This window comes from Carettochelys insculpta, chromosome 1 (genome assembly GCF_033958435.1).
Source record: "Carettochelys insculpta isolate YL-2023 chromosome 1, ASM3395843v1, whole genome shotgun sequence".
NCBI classification, from domain to species: Eukaryota; Metazoa; Chordata; order Testudines; family Carettochelyidae; genus Carettochelys; species Carettochelys insculpta.
Window position 1 is genome coordinate 218,298,281 of NC_134137.1, and position 23,253 is coordinate 218,321,533.

General features: G+C 44.7%; 1 protein-coding gene across 3 annotated transcripts in view; it reads left to right on the forward strand.

The window, feature by feature from the left end:
- ABI3BP (ABI family member 3 binding protein) overlaps positions 1 to 23,253 on the forward strand; it is a 451,725-nt gene that overhangs the window by 240,643 nt on the left and 187,829 nt on the right. For all 3 annotated transcript variants that reach the window (XM_074999360.1, XM_074999369.1, XM_074999377.1), the window contains one exon: positions 3,010 to 3,074. In XM_074999360.1, coding sequence (XP_074855461.1) covers positions 3,010 to 3,074 — 65 coding nt within the window. The remainder of the gene's footprint in view (positions 1 to 3,009; positions 3,075 to 23,253) is intronic.

Here is a 23,253-nt window from a genome sequence, read left to right on the forward strand (position 1 = left end):
TATTCCCATGAGCTCATGGGAATAAGGGGACTTCGAAGTAGGCAGCATCCTTTCGAAAAGGAGCCCCGTCTGGACGCGCCGCGCGGCGGCAAGGAGCGTCAATTTCAAAGCGCGGCTGCTGCCCGCATGCTAATGAAGCGCTGAATATGCATTTCAGCGCTTCATTAGTAAACTTCGAAATGGCCATTTGCATGGCCATTTCGAAGTTTGGGGCACGTGTAGACACAGCAAATGTCCTTTCACCCATCTATGGAAGGCTTTTCAATTTTTGCTCACCCTAAAATAGCAAGGTTTCTCAAAAAACATATGAATCTTTCCCCACAGATTAGGAATCCTACCCCCGTAATGTTCTTAAACTTCATCCTTAATTGCATGACAAAACACTCTTTTGCCTCAAGCTACATATTTGTTGCTTCACCAATACATGAAAGCAGCTTTCTTGGTGGCCATCACTTCTTCACAAAGAAGAACTGGGTGTGGGAGGGGGTGTTAATGGATGGCAGATCACTTCTTTTACAATGTTTAAGGAAAAGTCTTAAATCCTAAATTTTTTTTGTCGTCTGAATTTCAGATAATAATTTTTTTCCCCAAAAACCATACCATGCAAAATATCGAAGCTGTCTTTGAAATCGTCAGTGTCCAAAGGGCATTACTTCTCTGTTTGGAAACAACCAAATCACTCAGTAAGCTGCTCCCCCACCGTGTGTTCAGTTTCAGACAGATCCAAAGGAGCCACAGTCGCTCTTCAAAGCTTCTTGCAGTGGATCTCTGCATGTATCATCTAGTGTCATGAATCTGTCGGCATTCATCCTCCTCCTAGACTGCGAGACCATTCTGCAAGATGTCATTCCCTACTGAGAAATTCAAAAAAAAAAACAAAACTCCAATGACATATTTCTAAATCAGGGGATACCACAATGGGGCATGAGGATTCATAGAGTTCATGTGCAGGCTGAATTTGCACTGCCACTGAAAAATCTCTGATCAAGGCCCCTTGGGTGCACGTGCATCTGAAGTAGGAAAGCCATAGAGAACCACATCTTGAGGAACTTGGTTACTGCACAATATGGTTAAAAACAAAACACAGCAGTAAACCTCAAACTAAGAAGTACATCAAACTTAGAGGTGCACTGTATCTTTTGCTATAAATTCTTTTTGCCTTTACTGAAGAAACTAGGCATTCTCAATGCCTCTCAGGTGGGTCACAAGTTGTTTACAGGGGTCATGGAGCTGACAACCCCAAACTCCCATTAAATTAATGACCCACCCCGTTTTTCACTGAAAAGGGGAGGGTTATACTGAGAGGCTTGCTGTGTGAAAGGGGTCACCAATACAAAAAGTTAGAAAACTATTGATCTAGACAGGGATCACCAACACCTGGCACATGTGCCAAGAGTGGCATACAAGCCAATTTTCAGCGAGGCGGGAGCTGGGTTCCAGCCCTCCTTCTCTATGCAGCCAGGAGCTTGCTCAAAGCCATGGTGCCTGTGGGTTAACAGAAGACCAGCTAATGCTACCAGACACTACCTAAATGGTGAAGCTCTGCATCTTGATTTATTTATTAATGAAGCTGTTGTAAGTAGGACTATTGGTGACTTTAAAAAGTATCACTAGCACTTGAAGTATGCGGAGATGTCAAAAGGTCAAATTCCGGCACTCCATCTTGGGACTCAGATCTAGCCCATCCTAATAGGTATTAATCTAACCTGCTATTAGAAATTTCAAATGACTGAGATTCCATAACCTTCCTAGGCAATTTGTTCCAGTGTTTAACCACCCTGATAGGAAGTTTTTCTGAAGGCCAATTTAAACCACTTTTGCTGCAATTTTAGCCCATTGCTTCTTGTACAATCCTGAGAGACTAAAGAGAATGGTCTTCCTCGCTCTTCCTTGCAATAACCATTTTGTACTCAAAAACCGTTTTCATGTCCCCTCTCAGTTTTCTATTTGCTAGACTAAACAAGCCTAGAGTTGGCTTCCCCCCCCTCCTCCAGTCTTCCCTAATAGGTCATATTTTTCTGAACTTTTAATCATTGTTATTGTTTTTTTCTGGACCTTTTCCAGTTTTTCCACATCTTTCCTGAAATGTAACACCCAAAACTGGGTGTAATATTCCAACTGAGGTCTATTCAGTGTAACATAAAGCGGTAGGATGAATTCTCATGTCTTGCTTACAACAATTCTGCTAATCCCAGAACAGTGTTTCCTTCTTTTTTTCCATTGGCGTTACATCATTCAACTCTGTTCAAGCTCAGCATCTCTGAGGATCAGGCCTAATTTACACTGCTTTGCATGTTTTAAGTTGTTTTCCGTTTTTTGTCTGTTTGGGATTGAAGACTGAATGCACCCATTATCCCATGAAACTTTATTCTCAGTGTAGGCCCAGTAGCATCAAAGGGACTAGGCATGGATTGAAGTTATGGGCAGTAGCTACTGTTTAGAGGAATGAGGACTTGGATCTTAAGGGCCAAATTTTTAAAGGACTTTAGGTGCGTACTGGGATTATTGAAAGCATCCAGTGCTTAACACTCATGGTTTTCAATAGGATTTAAGCATCTAGCCGTTTTTGAAAATCACTGTAGGTGCCTAAATACCATTAAAATATGGCCCTGAGATTTTAAGAAAAAGGGATTGTTTCTCCTCTGTATTTACAATAGCAGAATTTTATCAGCCAGCAACCAATAAATAATACTTAAAATACTTTAAGGTAGCAAACTTCAACAGCTCACCCTGCTCTTTTCCCTCTTTCCTCCCTGCTAGCAGTCCTCCCACCCAGCCCTCTCCTTGGTCATGTGTAATTACAACACATCCTTTTCCTCATTAACAATATGGGAAAAAGAAGTGCTCAAACTTAAACTTAAAACACAGTCTGTAGCAACTGGCAGAAGGAACAAATCTCTCTATCTTGATAGCCATTGAAAAATAATATGGAAAAAATAGAATGCTTTGTTTTGTCTTGAAGAATATGAATAATAGTCCTGTCTGTTTATTTCTTTCCTCTTAAATCAGGTAAAGACAAAGGAAATGGACAGCTCCAGAATAACTACAACCTCATACCTAATAGCAAAACACAGGTATGCAAAAAGAACGTAGTATTCTCAGTGTCAGCCTTACATTTTGTAATGTCAGATTTTTCTTCTCCCTTAGATGCTGTAAATGGGATGAAGTGAATGTGGTGGCAGGATTATAATACTGGAAAATCATTAAAACCTCTTAATCAGAACTTGAAATCTAAAATTCAAACACTGTATTAAAATATATGTTTGTGTACTTTGAGAGATGAGGTGTTGAGGCTTACCACACCCTGGTTTTAAAGGGACAAAGCTGATAGTTTCAGTATGTGAGTTTTAGACTTAGGAATTTGCTTTCTCTTTTGTCCAATAGTACCTGGATATATTGACCTAGAAGGCCTACCTAGGTGTGCTTTTCATGATGTCACGGTGATGGGCATACCTGAGGTATGCAGGGAAGGATTTGTTTTCTAATGGCTTGTGAGGGGCCTTCTTTTTGCGGATCTTTTAATGGGATATTTAGCCTTTCTGTGCATGTATTCTATAAATATTGTGAGGGGCGTAGAGTTTTACAGCGGGATCTGAAAAAACTTCAAGCAAGTAGTTTCACTGTATTTGACTTGGACTTCTCATGTGTGAAGGTACTTGTGTGTAACAGTTACAGTGTCAGAGAAGCTGTGAAGTACTCATAGCTTTCTCATGTAGATAATTAAGAAATTCAGCATATCTTCACTAGTGGATAGATAGGGGAATTAAAATTGTTATGTGTTTACAGAATTTTCATATGAATAAAAATCATTGGATTTTTCATATATATTTTATTTGGCCTTCATAAAAGCACCCAACTAATGTCAAAATCACATGTTGTTATAAATATAAAAAGATTTTTTTTAAAAAATATGACTGAGGTATAAATGCAGAGAAGACACAAAACAGAAAGAAGGAAATTAGCAATTTAAATCTGTTGTAGTACCTGTACAGTGACAAGTAAGCACTGTGTAACAATATACCCTGTCTTCTGTGACATTCTGTGGTATGCTCATTTCAAAATACTGTAGTAGAACATTTTTTTTGGTCTGTTTTGTTTTGTTTTGTTTTATTTCTCTATAGGGAATGTCACATTTTTAGCAAACCTTATTCTGTGGACAAAAACACATCCTATCAATGAAAGTATATTGGACAATGTAATAAAAGCTCCCACAGAAAAATGGTGGAAGGCCCTATTAGTTCACTCATTTAACAAAACACTATAGAGCACTTGACTGAATACAGTAGCCATAGGGCTTAACCTTGCAGTCTCTTCCATCTCTGTGATCTATGCTCGTATCAGAGGAGGAGAGAGGGTGCCTGGTAATCACTGGACTAAAAGTTTTAGGATAGTAATCTAAAGCTAGTAGGCCAGATGTTTGAATGTATCAGAGCAGCCCTTGGTGCAACTGAGGGTGATGTCTGGGGGGAAATGAGCAGACCACCTCTACATTACACAAGATGAGCATGTTATGTCCCCTCGCATTACAACTAATCTAAAGGAATACATGGTAGTCCGTGCCCAGCTGAGTCACTCCACCTTCTGGGGATAATGAGAATGAAGGTAAACTTTGGCCATTCCCTCGTTCCCTTGACCAGTCCTTGGTTCTTAGGTCTTGGACACATTATGTTGACTCTGGGCTTCCCAGGGATTCACCTTATGAAGGGAAATTACAAGATGGCTGATTAAACTGGCTTTCCTTATGTTTTGCACTGCTTCAGCCTAGGGTAGAATTGGACCCAATGAGTTGTAATAAACATATTCAATCCTGGTGTGTGTCAGCTCAGAAGGCCAAGGTCAGACAGGATTTATGGGATTCACTTCAGCACAGAACCAGTTAGGGATAATTGTACTTTATTAAGCTTATCTACTCTATGTTATTGTAATTAATTCACATAGTACACGTGATGAACAAAGCACTACAGGATGTATATATATCTGGATGAGAGGCGATTTGGCATGCTTACGTCCCTTTAGGCTGCAGGGAGTTCCGGTCCCAAAGTGCCTGACATCAGGGCCGTGGCAGATGTTGCTGTAGCTGGGGGAAAATGTCCAGGGCGCTCCTGAGGCTCAGAGTCCCCTGCTGAAACTTAGCTCGGAGCAAGACCTTACAGTGATTTTTATCCCTTAGCTGTTTAGTGGGTGTGCACATACTGACTCAATGCCACTTTTAGCATTCTCACTGGGCTGAAGCCAAGGTTGCCCTGGTTATTGGTTTCTCCTCAGGTTTCCATGTCTAAACGCAGGTGTCAGCAGATGATGTAGCTATCTCATGGTTATGTTTGTGGGGTACCAGGCTGTAACACAGGGATGGGAACTTGGTTGTGCCACCAGGAATGGAAGTTCACACTCTAGCTCTCTGAGGTCTGCAGGCTGCTCTTTAAGGCCTTTAGGCCTGCAGACAGGTCAGTTGGCATGTTACATGACAACGTGCACAAACCATAACTCACAGTTCAGCGATACAAAACAAAAAAGGGATGATGATCCCTTTATATTGTTCAGTTTCCACATTAGAGAAACATTCACGCTAATTAAGTGGAGTATGTTTTAACGATGCAACTACACAGTTTGTGCAGAGCCAGACTGGCCATGAGTTAGGCTAGAAGTTGTTTTTATTTTATCTCATTTTGGAGTGGTTCTAATTGTTCCCTGTCGTGAGTGCCTTTTTAAAGCTTTATTACTGCATCCCTTGTGTCATTGTATACAGTTATTCTATCCTTTTAACAGCATTGCAATGAAACAGATTTTGTTTCTTTAGGCAGGCTGACCCAGTAAGTTTGGCTAAGTTTTGGGGCTGGGCGAGGAGCAGTTTAAAGGAAAAAAAAGAAGTAATCCTAGGGATAGTCATTCCTTTTTCCCCACCATTGACAAGAGGCAGGGAACAAGGAGGAAAAAAGAAGGACAGGGAAGGAGAACACTGTAGAAAAATAACTTCCTTTTTCAGTTTATTAGAATCCAGAAGTTATATCATGTCAAGCTGAAGGGTGGAGTCCCTCTAGATCCCCTGTCCAATATGGAATTTTAACTTTTAGCTTCAATCACTTACTTATCTCCAAAGGAAAACATGACTTTTCTTAAGGCTTGTCCAGTCAGATTGAATCCAGGGCTGTAATAAGGAGAGTAAAGCTGTCTGGATGTCTCACATTTTAAAATATATGTTAACTTTATATGGCTCTGGGATATAGAAACACTAGAAAGAAGTAAACAGCAGCTGCTAAAAGCTGTACGGCTATATAAACTCTTTTATATCTTGGACAAAAACAGATGAAACTACGAATCAGGAGCTGTCTTCTGACCATGGCTGTACCACTGACTTTTTGTATAGTCTTGAGCAAATCACTTTTATTTATTTCTTAATATCTGCAGTCTTCTAGATGTTTTACTCACTGTCATATCTAAGTGCCTGCTCTTAAAGTGAATTTAGAAATGCTGAAGGTAGAAGGTACATAAATATTTTTCAACTTAAAATGAAGATTTGCTTTCTTAGATACACATGCAGAGTTTGTTATGACAGACATCATCCGATGGCGCTGTTACACCCAGTCCTCCAAGTTTTCTTTCTTAGCATTGGAGCAGCTATTCAGTTTTGGTAAAACATGCTATGTTGTTAGTTTTTTTGTTGTGCAAGGTCCTGTATAGAAGCATTGGCCCTTAAGGACGGGATCTGCAAGCAGCAGGCTAGTTGGCTCCCTGACATGGTCTGCAACTAGGGTCAGGTCATAAGCAGAGTTGCCTTTGTGAACTGGATATAGAAAAATACGAAATAAAAAACTGGGTTGTCTACATGCTGTGAGAACATCTGAGACCTGAAATATTTATTTAGGGAACACCCAAACTTCATGTCACTGATTTTCCCTCTAATGAAGAACTGACTTGTGAGGACTTGGCCATCTGTTACCATTCAGCAGCAAAAGGGCTCGTGTGAGGATGAAATGGTGGTAATGGAAGAGGGGACAACAGCAGATTTGATATCATTCCAGCATTATTATCCCACCAGGATTTTAGCCCTCATAATACAGGAAGTAACTTTCTCAATGGGCAAACTAATTTAATGAAAATGACATTGGGATGGAATCCAGATGTTAGAAGAGGCATGGCCCAAAGTTGTTCAACTAGCTGTTTTAGGAACATTTTAGCAGATGAGAACCTTGAAAGATCTGATGTTTGATAACAATGGTTATGGTGGTAAACCCTGCTCAGTAGTAATGGGTAAAATTCTGAGCATTAAACAACAGAAATTATTTGAGTTCCTCACTAATGACCATGATGTCAACTTTTCCTGAAGCCAACCCAGTTTGGTACTGGGTGTTTGAATGTTTGGTGTCTGGTCTAAGATTAGTGTGGTGGTCTCATCCCACTTTCCAGTGGATAGATGCCCTCACCACAAAAAATGCCACCTAATCTGGCACAGGGTTTGTATCATAGTTTCATTATTTAACATGTATTTCAGTTCTTTAAAATATGCTTTTATCAGCTACCTTTGGGTTCAAAATGAAAATAATGGAAGAACAGTAGTCATTTTTTCAGCTAAAGGCACAGACTTTTACCTGCTTGACATCGTGTGTGTAGTGTAATGCCTAACACAATGAAGCCACAATTTTGATGTGAAGAGAGACTGGCGTACCAACTAACAATACCAGTTAAAAAAACATACAGTGATTTCAGATTGTTTATTATCAGGTCACAGTCATTCTACTGTAAAAACTCTTGAGTGATTTTTGTCTATTACAAATAAGAAATCAAAGAAATATACAAATAACAGGAGCTGGACTCACAAGCTGACCTTTATTGTGGAGAAGGAGTTTGAAAGGTTAATTGCTGGCTGTCATGCCTTGGTATTTTAAGTTCTGTACGTTTCAGCTGGTTAGCCTGAGAATGTGATCACTGACACTCCTGTTCTATCTTCTGTCATGTTTTCCATCTATTGATTATTTTCTGGATACTTATTTGATCAGTGTGGAGGTTGTGTAGAGAGAGGATTTTTAGAATGCATAATACAAATTATACTGGATAGACACCTGAATGGAACTAGTGAGGTCTCTTGGTCAATCAAAGGGTCATTTAGTCTAACCCCCTGCAAAGATGAAGTGTTGGGGATGTTTTGGGGTTTTTTTTTTCTGGGCCATGTAAGACAGGTGACTATCCAGCTTCCATTGAAGGAATTTCAACAGCTTCCTAATGTAGTCTGTTCCATTGGCTTACTGTTCTTACAATTAGGAAGTTTTTCCTGAGATTTAATCTAAATATGCCATGCTGTGGTTTGACCTCATTGACTTTTTTTCTGCCCTCTGTGGCAGGAGAAGACCTTTTCTCCATCTTTTCCATGGCAGCCTTTCAAGTATTGGAAGACCAACATTCTGTCCCTCTTAATCTCGTCTTTTCTAAACTAAACACACCCATTTCCTTCAGCCTTTGTTCATGTGGGTTGCATTCCAGCCTTTGATCATCCTTATTACTTGCCTCTAGGTGTGGCACCTTACATTTTTCTTTGTTGAATTTCATTTTTCTCTGTAGCCTAGTTCTTCAAGACCCCTGTGAATTTAAACTTTATTTGGCAAAGTATTGCTCTCCACCCTGCCAGTGTTCCCTGTGAATTGAAAGCATGGGTGGCCTCTGAGGAGAGATTCAGGTGCCACTCAGCTGATTCATCGGGGATTCACAGGGCAGCATGTGTGTATCTAATGGAGGTGCACATCTATACATGCACTGGTGCACGTAACAAAGTTTATTCTGCTCATAGGAACACGGCCCCTCCCCCCATATTTGTGTGATCTGCACACTTGATCAGTCGGGTCTTTATACCTACATTCAGGTCATTAAATAACATCAGACTCATCTCAGATGCTTTTGGAACTGCACCTTCCTCTAATCTGAGACCACTCCATTAATAATTACTCTTTCTTTGCAGTTGTTTAACCAATTATGCCTCTATTTAATGATAATGCTGCAGAATCCAGATTCCTCCAGCTTATTTATTAAATATTATGTGAGACTGTGTCAAAAGTCCAGGTATAATTATGTTCACCACATTTTTCCATCCACTAAATCAGTCATCCTGTTGAAGGAAATCAAGGCATGATTTATTCTTGGTAAATCCATGCTGGCTGCTAATGATTATCCCTTCATCCTCCAGGTATTTGGAAACTGAATGTCTCATACGTGGCTATAGTAGATTCTCAGATATCAAAGTCAAACTGATTGGTCTGTTGTTCCCTGGCTCCTGCTTTTCAAAATGGGCACCTTGATAGCCCTTCTCAGTCTTCTAGGGCTCTTCTGTCATTATTGCTTGGGGTTCTTACGATAGCTTCAGCTAATCCCTTCAGTGTCATCAGGTGAATAGCATTCGGCCCTGCTGATTTACATTAAGTTGGTCAGAAGATCTCTCATGTGTTTTTTACTTATCCCAATTTGTATCCCTTCCTCTTTATTATCCATGGTAACTTTGCTAGTTGTCTGGACAGGTGTTAATTTTTGTGAGAGGACTAAACCAAAGTAGCTATTGACAGTTCTACCTTCCAGTCATCTTCCGTTACAGCTCATCTTCTCCCTTAAGCAGCAGACCTGCAGCATCCTTGATCTTTATTTTTTGTCTGACCATTTTCTTCTCTCCAACATTTTCTTGACCTTGGCTTTCTTGATTTTGTCCTTACATTCTTGTGCTGTTGCCCTGTATGTTTCCTTGGTGACGTGCTCTTTATATTTCCTTTCTTCTGTGGGTGATTGCTCATGTTGATTCCATTCTAGGTGTGTGCATGCCCATGGGTGCAGCTGTCAGAGACTTTTGCCTTAGCAGTTTTCGTAGGCTCTTCAGGGGTACCCTCTTGAGTGCTATGGTCATGCATTAGTATATTAGGCACCACTGACTCTTTGCCCTCTTGGTTCTTTCTTACCGCCGGTAGTGTTCAGTCAAAGGGCCTATTTCTTGTGTAAATGTAACTCATGCACCTAATAGGAAGGTATCTCTTTAAGAGACACTTGTGGGGGTGGTAAGAGTGAGTTGAGTGTTACTGTTGCTGGGATGATTTACCACTCCACCAAGAAGTTTCTGGAGTTGGGACCAGTAGTTTGGGGTCAAACTTCATGAGCAAGCAGGTAGAGTAGATGCTTCTCAAAGGCCTGTCTAAGCAGGGAGATGGTGAGCCAGGAGCAGAGAGGAGACTGTTGTTCCTCACTCTGCAGCACTTTAGTACAGGGTTTCTTTAAGCCTGTTCACTTCTGAGTTGCTGACTAGTGTAATCAGTGAGCTGGCTGCTTAGCAGTGATCCATAGTAGAGGAAAAGGCTGCCTGGGCTTCAGCTGAGGATTCCCTACAAGCAAGGGGAGAGACTCAGCATATGGTGCAGATTCGATGATCAGAGGCACAAACTGAGGGTTTGGTGAACTGAATCTAAGCTTTTGGGACCTCTCATTTTTTTCTTACTGAGTTTGTGTGGACTGAACTGTTCAAATTTTACTTGTAGTTTTCTTTTTGCTCATGTTTCCTGTAACTATGGCTATTATATCTGGGTTATGATTTGTTTCTTCATAAGATTTTATTAAGTTATTTAATTAAATTCATTTCTTTAGTTTCTTACGGAACTGGAATGTAGGGCGGCTGACACTGGGCAATCCTGGCTGAAACTGCTCACAGACTGAACTCTGGGTTTCCAGTACAGTAGTGCCTCGATTTACATGAGGGTTCTGTTCCCACGCACCCTCACATAACTCAGATTTCCCGTAAATCGGGGGAGGGGGTGGCTTTTCCCCCAGTGGAACCCATGTTCTGCAGCTGGGGAAGCAGCAGGAGCACCTGGAGCTCCTTTTGAAAGGTAAGTCCTGGGGTTGAAGGGTCTGTTGGGGAGGGTTAAGCCTGAAGGTGGGCTGTGGCTCTGTGAGGGGCACAGGGGGGTTAAGCCTGGGGTGGGTTAGGACAGCAGGGGGTGTAGTTGAGCTGGACTGGCACGCAGGGGGTGGGGGTTGAGCCAGAGCCACATGCAGGGGTGGTGAGCCAGAGCCATATTCAGGTGGTGTACCAGGCTTGGGGGGGTTGAACCAGGATGGAGTGTTGAGCCAGAGCTGTGCGCAGGGGGTTTGAACTAGGGCGGGGGATGAGCCAGAGCTGTACCCATAGGGGAGCTGAGCTGGAGCCACATACAGGAGGTTTGAACCAAGGCAGGGGGAGAGGATGAGACAGAGCTGCACATGTGGGGTGGTGAGCTGGCTGAGGGTTTGAACCAGGGCTGAGGTGGGGATTGAGCCGGAGCCACGTGTGAGAGGCGGTGAGCCAGAGCCGGGCATGGGGGTTGGGGGTGAGCCAGAGTCATGCAGTGGTGAGCGAGGTGGGGTGTGGGGGTTGAGCTAGGGCCAGGGGGAGCCCTTTTTTTTTAGGAGTAAAGGTACTTCAAAGTAGCGTGAGCACTTCAAAGTGCCCGTGGCTACACAGCACGTTGGCACTTCAAAGTTTGACACTTCGAATTTACTGTGGGGGAGAATTTGCCTGATGAAATGCTGCATATTAATTGCAGCACTTTATTAGTAATCTCCCATGACCTGATTACCATGCCCCCTTCGAAGTTGGGGGCAAGTGTAGACATAGCCTAAGGGTTCTTGTCATGAATCAAAGTCCACTTGGTCACTATTTTGGCCTTCTACCTTCTGTTTCAGGGTAGGTTGGTCTTCACTCATTGCATGATGGTCTGTTTTTTGAAAGGTCTGTAGACGTTACATCACGGGTCCTGTCTCTCACTGGGACCTGAACTTTGTGTTGCCGTGGGTGCCATCAAACCCTAGCTCCTTTCTTCCTCCTTCTCTCCTGGAAAGTTTTTTTCCTGGTTGTGATGACTAGAACCCTGCACAGATACAAAATTGGTATCTGCAACTGCAAGAACTATCCAAGGATATCTGCATCCACATTTGCAGATGCAACTATCTCTGGATTTTCAGGGCTCTGACAATAACATGTGCCTGTAAGTTCTTAGGTTTGGTTCATGGTAGAGATGGTGATCTTCAGAGTTGCAAAATGTTCTTTCATAATTAGTTTCATAGGGCATAGTCCAATGTCCATTATCAGCATGATCCAGACTGGAGCTAGAGACGTCATTCTTGCAACTCAAGCTTCTCCTGCTGAAGCTTAAATAGATCTGAGATACAGGATCAGGAACGTAGGTATCTACACAGGTAAGTAGGTGCATTCATTAGCATAAGGTAATTAGCCATTAAGCAATTTATAGACAGTCAACTACAAACTTCAAAGAGAAATGTACATAATGTTATCATTAAAGTGTTTAAATGTTACTATTCCCCTTTTAGATCTCTGACTCCAAAGACTATACTAACAGAAATGAACCACCTGTTTACATGATTAAGAGAAAAAAACAATGGAAGAGAGTTGGCAATTTTTCAAAAGGACATTACTAACGGCCCAAACGCAAGCTATACTGCTGCACAGGAAAAATAGAAAGTGTGATAAAAGGTGGCCTTGGCTTAGCCAGGAGTTCTTGCATGATCTCAAAATCGAAAAGGAGTCATATTAAAGGTGGAAATTAGGAGAAATTACAAAAGATGAATATGAGCAAACAATACATGTATGCGGAGGCAAGGTTAGAAAGGCCAAGTCACAGAACGAGCTTGAACTAGCTAGAGGCATACAGGGTAACAAGAAATCATTCTATAACTATAGTTAGAAGCAAGAGGAAGACCATGGACAGGGTAGGCCCCCTACTGAGTGAGGAGGGAGAAACAATATCAGGAGACTTGGAAATGGCAGAGGTGCTTAATGACTTCTTTGTTTCGGTCTTCACCAGGAAGACGGATGCAGTATTGCCTAACACAGTGCATGCTAGTGGGATGGGGGTAAGTTTAGAGGATAAAATAAAAAAAGAACAAGTTAAAAATTACTTAGAAAAAATAGATGCCTACAAGTTACCAGGGCCTGATGAAATGCATCCTAGAATACTTAAGGAGCTGATAGAGGAGGTTTCTGAGCCTTTAGCTGTCATCTTTGAAAAGTCCTGGAAGTTGGGAGAGATTCCAGAAGACTTGAAAAGGGCAAATATAGTGCTATGTACATAAAGGGAAAAAAGAACAACCCAGGAAACTACAGACCAGTCAGTTTAACTTCTGTGCCAGGAAAGATAATGGAGCAAATAATTAAGGAATTCATCTGCAAACATCTGGATATATAAAGTGACAGGTAACAGCCAGCATAGATTTCTAAAGAACAAATCATGCCAGACCAATCTGAGATTTCCTTGTCAGGATAACAAGTCTTGTAGGTAAGGGAGAAGCAGTGGATGTGGTATACCTAGACTTCAGTAAGGCACTTGACACAGTCTCATGTAATCTTATCAATAAGCTAAGCAAATACAACTTAGATGAGGCTACTATAAAGTGGGTGCATAACTGGTTGGTTCTTCATCGAGTGTCCCCGTGGGTGCTCCACAATAGGTGTCAGGCTCGCCCGGCGCCGCAGATCGGAATTCTTCCAGCAGTTTCTCCTGGATCGCGCATGCGCCGGCGCGCGCCGCTCCCTTACACATCCCCGGCCATGTGCGCGATCCGGTCCCCGCCGGTTCCTTCTCAACCGCCATCGGCTGCAGACGGAATCCGCTCAGGCTACGGCCTGAGTCAAATTAGACAGTGTTTCTACGTGTAAATTGTTGTTTCTTTTTTTTTTTTCAAAAAAAAGAGAGAGAGAGGACAAAGAGAATATTAAAAAAAAAAAAAAAGAGAGAGAAGAGCGGAGAAGAAAAGTGGACGTGAAGGCCAGTAGGCCGCCCGCTGCCCTGCAGGCCGGGGTCCACGATTCAGGTAAACAGGCACGGATAAGGTGCTAAGTACCCTATTAACAGTAAAAGACTCACCGAGATGGCTTCTTCAGGCTTTAAAAAGCGTGAGTCCTTCCGTGAAGCTATGCCGGCCTCCAATGGGCATAGTGAATGCATCCGATGCCTGGGGGAATCACACGTTACCCAGAAGTGTTCCCACTGTGCTAAGCTCACAGCCAGGGCAAGAAAAGACAGAGAAATGCGTCTTAAAATGCTCTTGTTTGATAAGGCTCTCCAGCCAGATGCGCCAGAGAGGCAATCAGAAGGGCCCTCTGGGTTCCACAAAAGGAAGGCAGCTTCTCTGACCCCCTCGGTGCAAAAATGGAGGAAGCTCTACCCAGCTCGATCCCTGCCGGCGGTCTCAGTGAGCGGGACGGGCAGAGCACACAGCCCCCAGCCGCATATTCAGGCAAGTGGCACCATGGCAGCGCACGTGGCAGAGGCTGAGCCTCCGATTACAAAACAGCCGACATGCGCAGCGCCTAGAGCGGCGGCCAGGCCAGCACAGGAACCGGGGGCACCGCCACAGGCGGCACCGACCCCCGTGGCACCAACAGTGCAGGGCCAGCAGGCACGGAGCCCGCAGGCACTGGAGGACATTATCCGCGTGGCACTGCAGCTGAGCAGGCAGAGTGTGGCGCCGACAGAGGGGGCTGAGATCCCCGGCACGGCAGGGGGTGGTGCCAGCCCCACAGGGGAGGGGAAAGGCAAGAGCAAAAACCCGGCACCGCAGCCCTTCTCTGGACAGGGCTGCGCTGCTGCTAACAACAAGCTCTCCCCCTGTGCTACACATGCCGCCCAGAAGGCCTGGGTCTCCACTGGCCTATCCAGAACCTCCTTCTCCATTCCTCCAACCAATGTCACCATGGCTGGGGCCACCTTCGCCCTTTCTGGGATTGGGTCCGCTGGAGTACTATCACAAACCAGTGTCGCCGCTATCTGTGTCATCGCGGAGGTCTCGCTCTCCCAGACATCGGGGGTACACACCCCGAGAGTGGTCCAGGTCTCCGTCCCCGGACCCGTGCCCGTGCTGCCATGGTCGTTCCTGTCATGCTGGACACAGACACTCCAGGCCTACGCCCAGGGGCAGGTCCCCCCCAGCCAGCCAATAACCCCGTGGACGCTTCCGGGCGGGGATGGAAACTCAGTTATCCCATCGACCGCAGGAACCTGAGAGTTTGAGGGAGGTTTACCCTAGTGGTTCCTCCTCATCCTCCCCAGATGAGGCCATGGCCCCCGGGGATGTCGCTCTCCCGGATGACCTTAAACAGTTTCAGGAGTTGTTTAAAAGGGTGGCTTTCATGCAAGGCATTCAAACGGCAGAAGTGCAGGAGAAACATCACAAACTCCTGAAAAATTTGAGACCCCCGGCTTCATCCAAAATTGCTATCCTGCTGGACAAAGCCATTATGGAGTCAGCCACTACCATATGGCAGACTCCGGCCTCTGTTCCGCCTATGAATAAAAAAGCGGACAAGAAGTACTTCGTCCTGGCAAAGGGCATGGAGTTCCTCTTCAGTCACCCACAACCGAACTCACTGGTGGTCGAATCATCCCAGTAGAGGTCAAAGACTTCTCAGTACAAATCGGGGGGATCGGACAAAGATGCCAAGAAGCTAGAGCTGTTTGGCAGGAAGGTATATTCCTCTTCCACCCTGCTATTGAGAATGGCAAATTATGCCACACACCTAGCAAACCATAACTTCGATAATTACTCCAGGCTTACTTCTCTCATGGATTCACTTCCGGAAGATAAGAAGCCGGTGTTAAAGGCAATTGTGCAAGAGGGCTACGCCGCTTCGAGGACGGGAGTCCAGATCTCCCTGGATGTGGCAGATACGGTGGCACGCTCAACGGCTACAGCAGTGGTCATGTGTAGAGAATCCTGGCTCCAGACATTGGGCATCCCGAGGGATCTACAGGCGAAGATCATGGATCTTCCCTTTGACACGCAAAAGTTGTTTGCAGACTCAACCCACTCGGTCCTCCACTCCAGTAAGGACTCCAGAGCTACCCTTAGAACCCTGGGTATTTATACCCCTCCATATAGGAAGAAAAAATATTACCCTCAGCAAAGATGCTACCCATACCAACCACAGTGTGCGCAGTATCAGCGGGGCTACGACCAAGGGCAACATCAACAGCAGCAACAGTACAGAACTCCCAGGCGACGTTCCCAACAAAGCCGTACACCCTCGGGACAGGCCCAAAGGCAACAAGTTTGACGGGCATGTCAAGGGCTGCACTATCACTACCATCGCACAATGCCACTCTCATCTCATGTTCCATCATCGCCTCAGACCGTTTCACTCCCAATGGCAAAAGATCACCGCAGACAAATGGGTGCTGGAGATCATAGCCACGGGTTACGCAATCCCCTTCCAGTCGCTCCCATCGATGAAGCCTCCCTCCAGGCCCCACCTCCGGGACGCTGCCCACGAGGCGAGGCTCAAACAGGAGGTGGACCACCTTATGTTCATAGGGGCGGTGGAAAGAGTGCCAGAACAATTCCAGGGGAAAGGGTTTTATTCACGCTACTTCCTCACAGAGAAGAAAACAGGAGACTGGAGGCCCATCTTAGATCTTCGGGGACTCAATCGCTACTTGCGCAAGCAACGGTTTCGGATGATTACAGTTGCCTCCATATTCATGGCACTGGACAATGGACATTGGTTTGCAGCCCTCGACTTACAAGATGCTTACTTTCATATAACAATCCACCTGGCACACAGGCGCTTCCTCCACTTCACAGTCGGCAAGGAACACTTCCAGTACAGGGTTCTTCCATTCGGCCTCTCCTCGGCCCCCAGAGTTTTTACCAAGACCTTGGCAGTGGTGTCAACCTACCTGCACAGACAGGGGGTATTCATATTTCCATACCTGGACGACTGCCTACTGAAAGGAGCCTCGAAGACAGAGGTCCTACGCGTGATACGCGTCACAGCGGACACATTTCCTTCGCTGGGCCTAGTCATCAATCTCGCGAAGTCAAAGACTGACCCTACACAGGACATAGCGTTCATAGGGGCACGCATAAACTCTATCACAGCAAGGGTGGGTGTATCTGCCCGACGCCCGTTTTCGCGCCATCAGTACGCTGGTGCAAGTCATTACATACAGCCCCACGGTGCCGGTCTTAACGTACTTACAGCTGCTAGGCCATATGGCGGCAGCAACATTTGTGGTACAGAATGCCAGGTTACACATGCGAAGCCTGCAGCATTGGCTGGCGAGGGTCTACAAACCGGCATCCCACACTGTCCACAGAGTAGTGTTGCCCATGACAGAGGTGCGCAGATCCCTGGCGTGGTGGGTAAACCCCAAGAACTTGCTAGCAGGGGTGCCCTTTCACCAACCACAAATTTCTATTTTTCTTACTACTGACTCCTCCCACATAGGATGGGGAGCGCACATTGGCGACAAGGTGACGCAAGGGCTATGGTCCCCTGCGGAACAGTCACTGCACATAAACATACTAGAGCTCAGAGCAGTGTTCAATGCCTGCAAGCCTTTCCGAGACCACATATGTGGCAAAGTAGTCGGGATCAATACAGACAATACCTCCACTATGTTTTACATAAATCGACAAGGAGGAGCCCGATCCCATGCCCTATGTGCGGAAGCAGTCCAACTGTGGAACTGGTGCATTGCCAACAACATAACGTTGAAAGCATTGTACTTGCCAGGTGCTCACAACGTGAAAGCAGATCAGCTGAGCAGGTATTTTGCACTCACGCACGAATGGCAGATCCACGCCGATCTGCTACGACCGATCTTTCATACATGGGGGTTTCCCCAGATCGATCTGTTTGCCACACAGCACAACAAGAAGTGTCCCCAGTACTGCTCCAGGGCAGGAGTGGGGCGGAGGTCCCTGGGGGACGCATTCATGATTCCATGGAAAGGCCCCCTACTTTACGTGTTCCCCCCAACGGCGCTTATCCACAAGGTCTTGCAGAAAGCCAGAAGGGAGAGAGCTCGCATGATACTAGTAGTCCCAACTTGGGATTGGCAGCAATGGTTTCCCTTTTTTCTGCACGTCGGACTGCCCACTGCTCCCCCTACCAGTGGCGCGGGACCTACTCACGCAGTCCCAGGGGTCCATAGTGCGCCCGAGCCCTCAGAGCCTGCGCCTACAAGCATGGCTAATCCATGGCTCAGCTCCTTAGAAAGTACATACATGGAGGGAGTACAACAAGTCCTGGAAAGTAGCTGAAGGACCTCCACCAGGAAGACTTATAAGCCGAAATGGACTCGATTCACAGCCTGGTGTTCCGCCAAACAGTTAGCTCCCCTTGCCGTTCCTATACCAGTAATACTTGAATACTTATTGGACCTCAAGAGGGACGGACTTTCATTATCCTTGCTAAAAGTCCACCTCGCCGCTATATCAGCCTTTCGGCATGCAGAGGAGGGGCCCACGGTATTTGCCCATCCTATCGTTACCAGGTTCTTGAAGGGGCTGGTAAACCTGTACCCCCCTCGGAAACTGCTTCCGCCATCGTGGAACCTGGACCTGGTGCTCAGCACGCTCACGGGTCCACCTTTTCAACCATTAGCCACGGTTCCCCTACGTCTCCTTATGATAAAAACAACTTTCCTCCTTGCAATTACGTCAGCTCGCAGGGTCAGTGAGCTTGCAGCAGTTATGGCAACGCCGCCCTGCACAGTATTCTCAAAGGAGGTGGTAACCTTACGGCTGCACCCAGCCTTTGTTCCAAAAGTTTCATCAGAATTCCATCTTAACGAGCCAATAGTTTTACCCGAATCCTTACAGCTCCAGCAAGGAGGCACGCCTGCATCTCCGGGATGTGAGAAGGGCGTTGGCCTTCTACATAGACAGAACTAAGTCCTTCCAGAAAACGGACAGGCTTCTAGTCTCTCTCGCTCCCAGGTCAAAAGGACGTGGTCTCTCTTCACAGAGAATCTCAAAGCACATTGTATCCTGTATAAAAATGTGCTACGAACTTCGAAAGACTCCTTTGCTGGCCCCGCCCAGGGCTCACTCCACCAGGGCGGTGACGGCGTCAACAGCCTTCTTTAAGGGCATTGCATTGAAGGACATCTGTAGAGCGGCGACCTGGTCATCCTATGACACCTTTGCCAAGCATTATGCCCTACATCGGGTGTTCCAAGAGGATACCCGCCTCTCGACAGCAGTCCTTTCGGGGGCAAGCTGCACATAAACTGATTACCCACCTCCTTTCTTGGGTTACTGCTGGGTAGTCACCTATCGTGGAGCACCCACGGGGACACTCGATGAAGAAAGAGAAGTTACTCACCGTAGTAACGATGGTTCTTCGAGATGTGTCCCCGTGGGTGCTCCACCACCCGCCCATCCTCCCTGCTTCGGATCTCTGTCTAGTGTTTTTCAGGAGCATCTGAGGCGGTTGGTCAAGGAACTGGTGGGGACCAGATCGCGCATGTGGCCGGGGAAGCGCAAGGGAGCGGCGCGCGCCGGCACATGTGCGATCCAGGAGAAACTGCTGGAAGAATTCCGATCTGCGGCGCCGGTTGAGCCCGACACCTATTGTGGAGCACCCACGGGGACACATCTCGAAGAACCATCGTTACTACGGTGAGTAACTTCTCTTTAACTGTTCTCAGAGAGTAGTTATTAATGGTTCACAGTCACACTGGAAAGGCATAGCAAGTGGAGTTCCGCAGGGATCTGTTTTGGGACCGATTCTATTCAATATCTTCATCAACAATGTAGATAGTGGCATAGAGAGTACACTTCTTATGTTTGCAGATGATACCAAGCTGGGAGGAGTTGCAACTGCTTTGAAGGATAGGCTCATAATTCAAAATGATCTGGACAAACTGGAGAAATGGTTTGAGGTAAATAGGATGAAGTTTAATAAAGCACAAATGCAAAGTACTCCACTTAGGAAGAGACAATCAGCCTCATACATATAGAATGGGAAGCAACTGTCTCAGAAGTAGTACTGAGGAGAGGTATCTACGAGTCATAGTGGACCGCAAGCTAAATATGAGTTAGCAGTCTGATGCTGTTTCAAAAAAAGCAAACATTATTCTGGGATGCATTAACAGGAGTGTTGAGAGCAAGACACGAGAAGTCATTCTTCCGCTCTACTCGGTGTTCATTAGGCCTCAGTTGGATTAGTGTGTCCAGTTCTGGGCACCATATTCCAAGAAAGATGTGGAGAAATTGGAGAAGATCCAGAGAAGAGCAACAAGAATGATTAAAGGTCTAGAGAACATGAGCTATGAGAGAAGACTGAAAGAACCGGTCTTGTTTAATTTAGAAAAGAGAAGGCTTAGAGGGGACATGATAGCGGTTTTCAAGTACCTGAAAGAAGGTTACAAGGAGGAGGGAGAAAAATTGTTCTCCTTGGCCTCTGAGAATAGGACAAGGAGCAATGGGCTTAAACTGCAGCAAGGGAGTTTTAGATTAGATGTTAGAAAAAACTTCCTAACTGTAAGCATGGTTAAACACTGTAATAAGTTACCTAGGGAGGTTGTGGAATCTCCATCGCTGAAGGTATTTGAGAGCAGGTTAGACAGACAGCTATTGGGGATGGTCTAGATAGTGTTTGGTCCTGCTGAGAGGGCAGAGAACTGGACTCCTGATGACCTCCTGATGTCCCTTCCAGTCTTGTGTTTTATGATTCTGTGATCAACATCTAACAAGATTTAAATACATACAATTAGTATTACCTCTAATTTTCTAACAATACAAGTCTGAATTTCACAGCTCCAGTTCATCTAACACAGAATGACCTTAATTTCCTTTAACATGCTTTTCTATTTTGTCTCTTTGGTTAAAGATTGCATTTGGGTCATTTAGCCTGCTAGTTGCTTAACACTTTCTGGCTGTAAGTCACACTCATTCACTTCCTGATTTGGTGGTCTATTATAAATCCTCCCCATAATATTGCTGTAGTTTTTTTCCCCTGTTATTTTCACCCCAAAAGTTTCAGTAAATCAGTCACTCACTTTTCCTTTATATCGGATACTTGCCACTTCCTTGTTTATTCCCATATTTATACCCAGAACAAAATATATCCCACTATGTTGGTACTCTAACCATGGGAGTTATCCTGCTAAGTCTCTGTAATGACAATAAAGTCTATTTTCTTCAAAAGGTTTCCAGATGCTCCCTAATACCTACAAGCACTATTTCCATACAAATTCAATGTCAGCCTAAATCAGACTACTTCCATCCACTTCTCAAATTGTGAGTTAATCTGCAAACACAGAAGCTGAGTCTATACTACAAAGTTCTGTTTACAGAAGTCACTGTCGATAGAGTTTTGCCAACAGAACCTCTGTCTGCAGAACATGTCCACACCTAATAGGGGCTCCCCCTGTTGATGCCCTCTGTCGAAAGAGAGCGGCCAGAGTGCCCAACCTTCTGTTGACAGAACAGACAACCAGAAGGTCTGCAAACAGGGCTGCCAGATGAACTGGAAGCCCTCTCTGTTGACAGACAGAGCCCCTCCCCCGACCGGAGAATCTACACTGTTTTTCTGTTGACAGAATCTGTCTACTGAAGCTCTATGCCTCAAACTTTCAAGACATAACTCTGCTGGGAAGAAGGTTGTGTTCTGTTGACAGATTCTAGACAGAATGCATTTGTAGTGTGAACACTCCCTAGTTTTGTTGACAGGAGGCATCTTCTGTCGACAAAACTTTGTACTGTAGACACAGCTAGGGAAAATATTTGCAGTATGTAGAATGCAGTATTATGTTGTGTATATGTTCTGTAATAAAGTATTACCACTACAAGTAGTAGTTTTATTTTGATGGTGGTTTTATATTTCTGGCCTTGCTTTTACCTGGTTCCTTTCCAGTCATTGTACTATTGAAATATTGGGTCCAGTACGTGCAGGAGCCAAAAGAATGGTCCAGGGCTGCTTATATCGTGGAGAACTGCTGTTTTTTCCATTGACTGAAATACAGGGTTAGTTCACGTGTTGAAGATGCTTCTACCAAACCATATCAAGCTATTGTGTTGTGTTTTTTAAAGCAGTTTTACTTTCTTTTTAAAGAGAAAGAACATACAACATTTTGTTAGTTAAAATCCGCACATAAAACCATGTAGTCCACTTCAATTAGTTTTGTTTTCTGTAGTGTGCACTTTATTTTTAAATAACACTTGACTGCCTCAACTTGATTGCAAAGGTTGATTAAAAGTCAGGAGAAGAAATATGTGATCTGTAATGAGATCTCCAATGATCTCATAAAAATTGACCCAGATGAAACATGTTTTTTTAAAAAAAAACACTGTACAGTCGACCCCCAAGTTATTCAAGGTTTGCGTTCCTGGGCAACCTCACCTAACTCAAATTTCACACAAGTTGTGGGGGGTGGGGAACCAGGAAACCGACTAGCACTGGTCAGTTTTCTGGCTCCCACAGTGGTGGGCAGCTGGGGAGAAGCCACAGCAGTGCGGCTATCTGCCCATCTGCCTTCCCCCAGCTGGGGGAAGCCAGGAAGAAGCTGTGCCATTGTAGCTGTCTGTTCCCTGGTTCCCCCAGCTGGAAAAGCAGCTTCCCTGAGCTGGGGGAGCCAGGGGCTGGAGCAGGGAGCTAGCGTAGGATCTGTGCTCCCACCAACCCCTGGCTCTGGGAACCCCAGGATTTCGATTTGCGTTAATGCAAGGTAAGCGCGAGTCAAAATCTCATATGTTGGGGATTTACTGTATAATATTTTATTAGTTTTACATTGAATATGTTTTTGGATGAAATTGTTTAGATGGATGCTGTTATGAAATACAGAATCAACCAGTAATGTTAACTGATCCCCACTCATAAAAGAAGGACTTTATTTGTTATGTTTAGTCAAAAGAAGTAATTGTATATTGAGTTCTGTTTGTCCTTTAAACTCAGACTTCCCTGAAAGAGCATTATATTTAATAGCTACAGTTAGGTTTTCTATGTTGCTGGCAGTATTTCTGCCTGATTCCTTTCCGGTCATTGTACTACTGAAATGTTGGCTCCAGTACCTGCATGAGGCAAAGGATGATCAGGGCCTACTTACAGAGAACTGCTGTTTTCTCCATTTTGAGAAATGGAGGATCAGTTCATGTGCTGAAGGTGCTTATGTCCGTGGCGCTCAAAAGTCTGTAAAAGTTTAGTGTATGGATGAAAAACTTTCTGGATCAAAACAAAAAGCAGTCAAGTAGCACTTTAAAGAGTAGCAAAATAATTTATTAGGTTAGCTTTCGTCAGACAGACCCACTTCTTCAGACCATAGCCAGACCAGAACAGACTCAATATTTAAGGCACAGAGAACCAAAAACAGTCAGCAAGGAGGACAAATCAGAAAAACATAATCAAGGTGAGCAAATCAGAGAGTGGTGTAAGGCATAAAAATTCAAATGTTTGCAATACAAATATTAAAAAACATATACACTCCTTTCAATTTGGATCCTTCTTGTGAC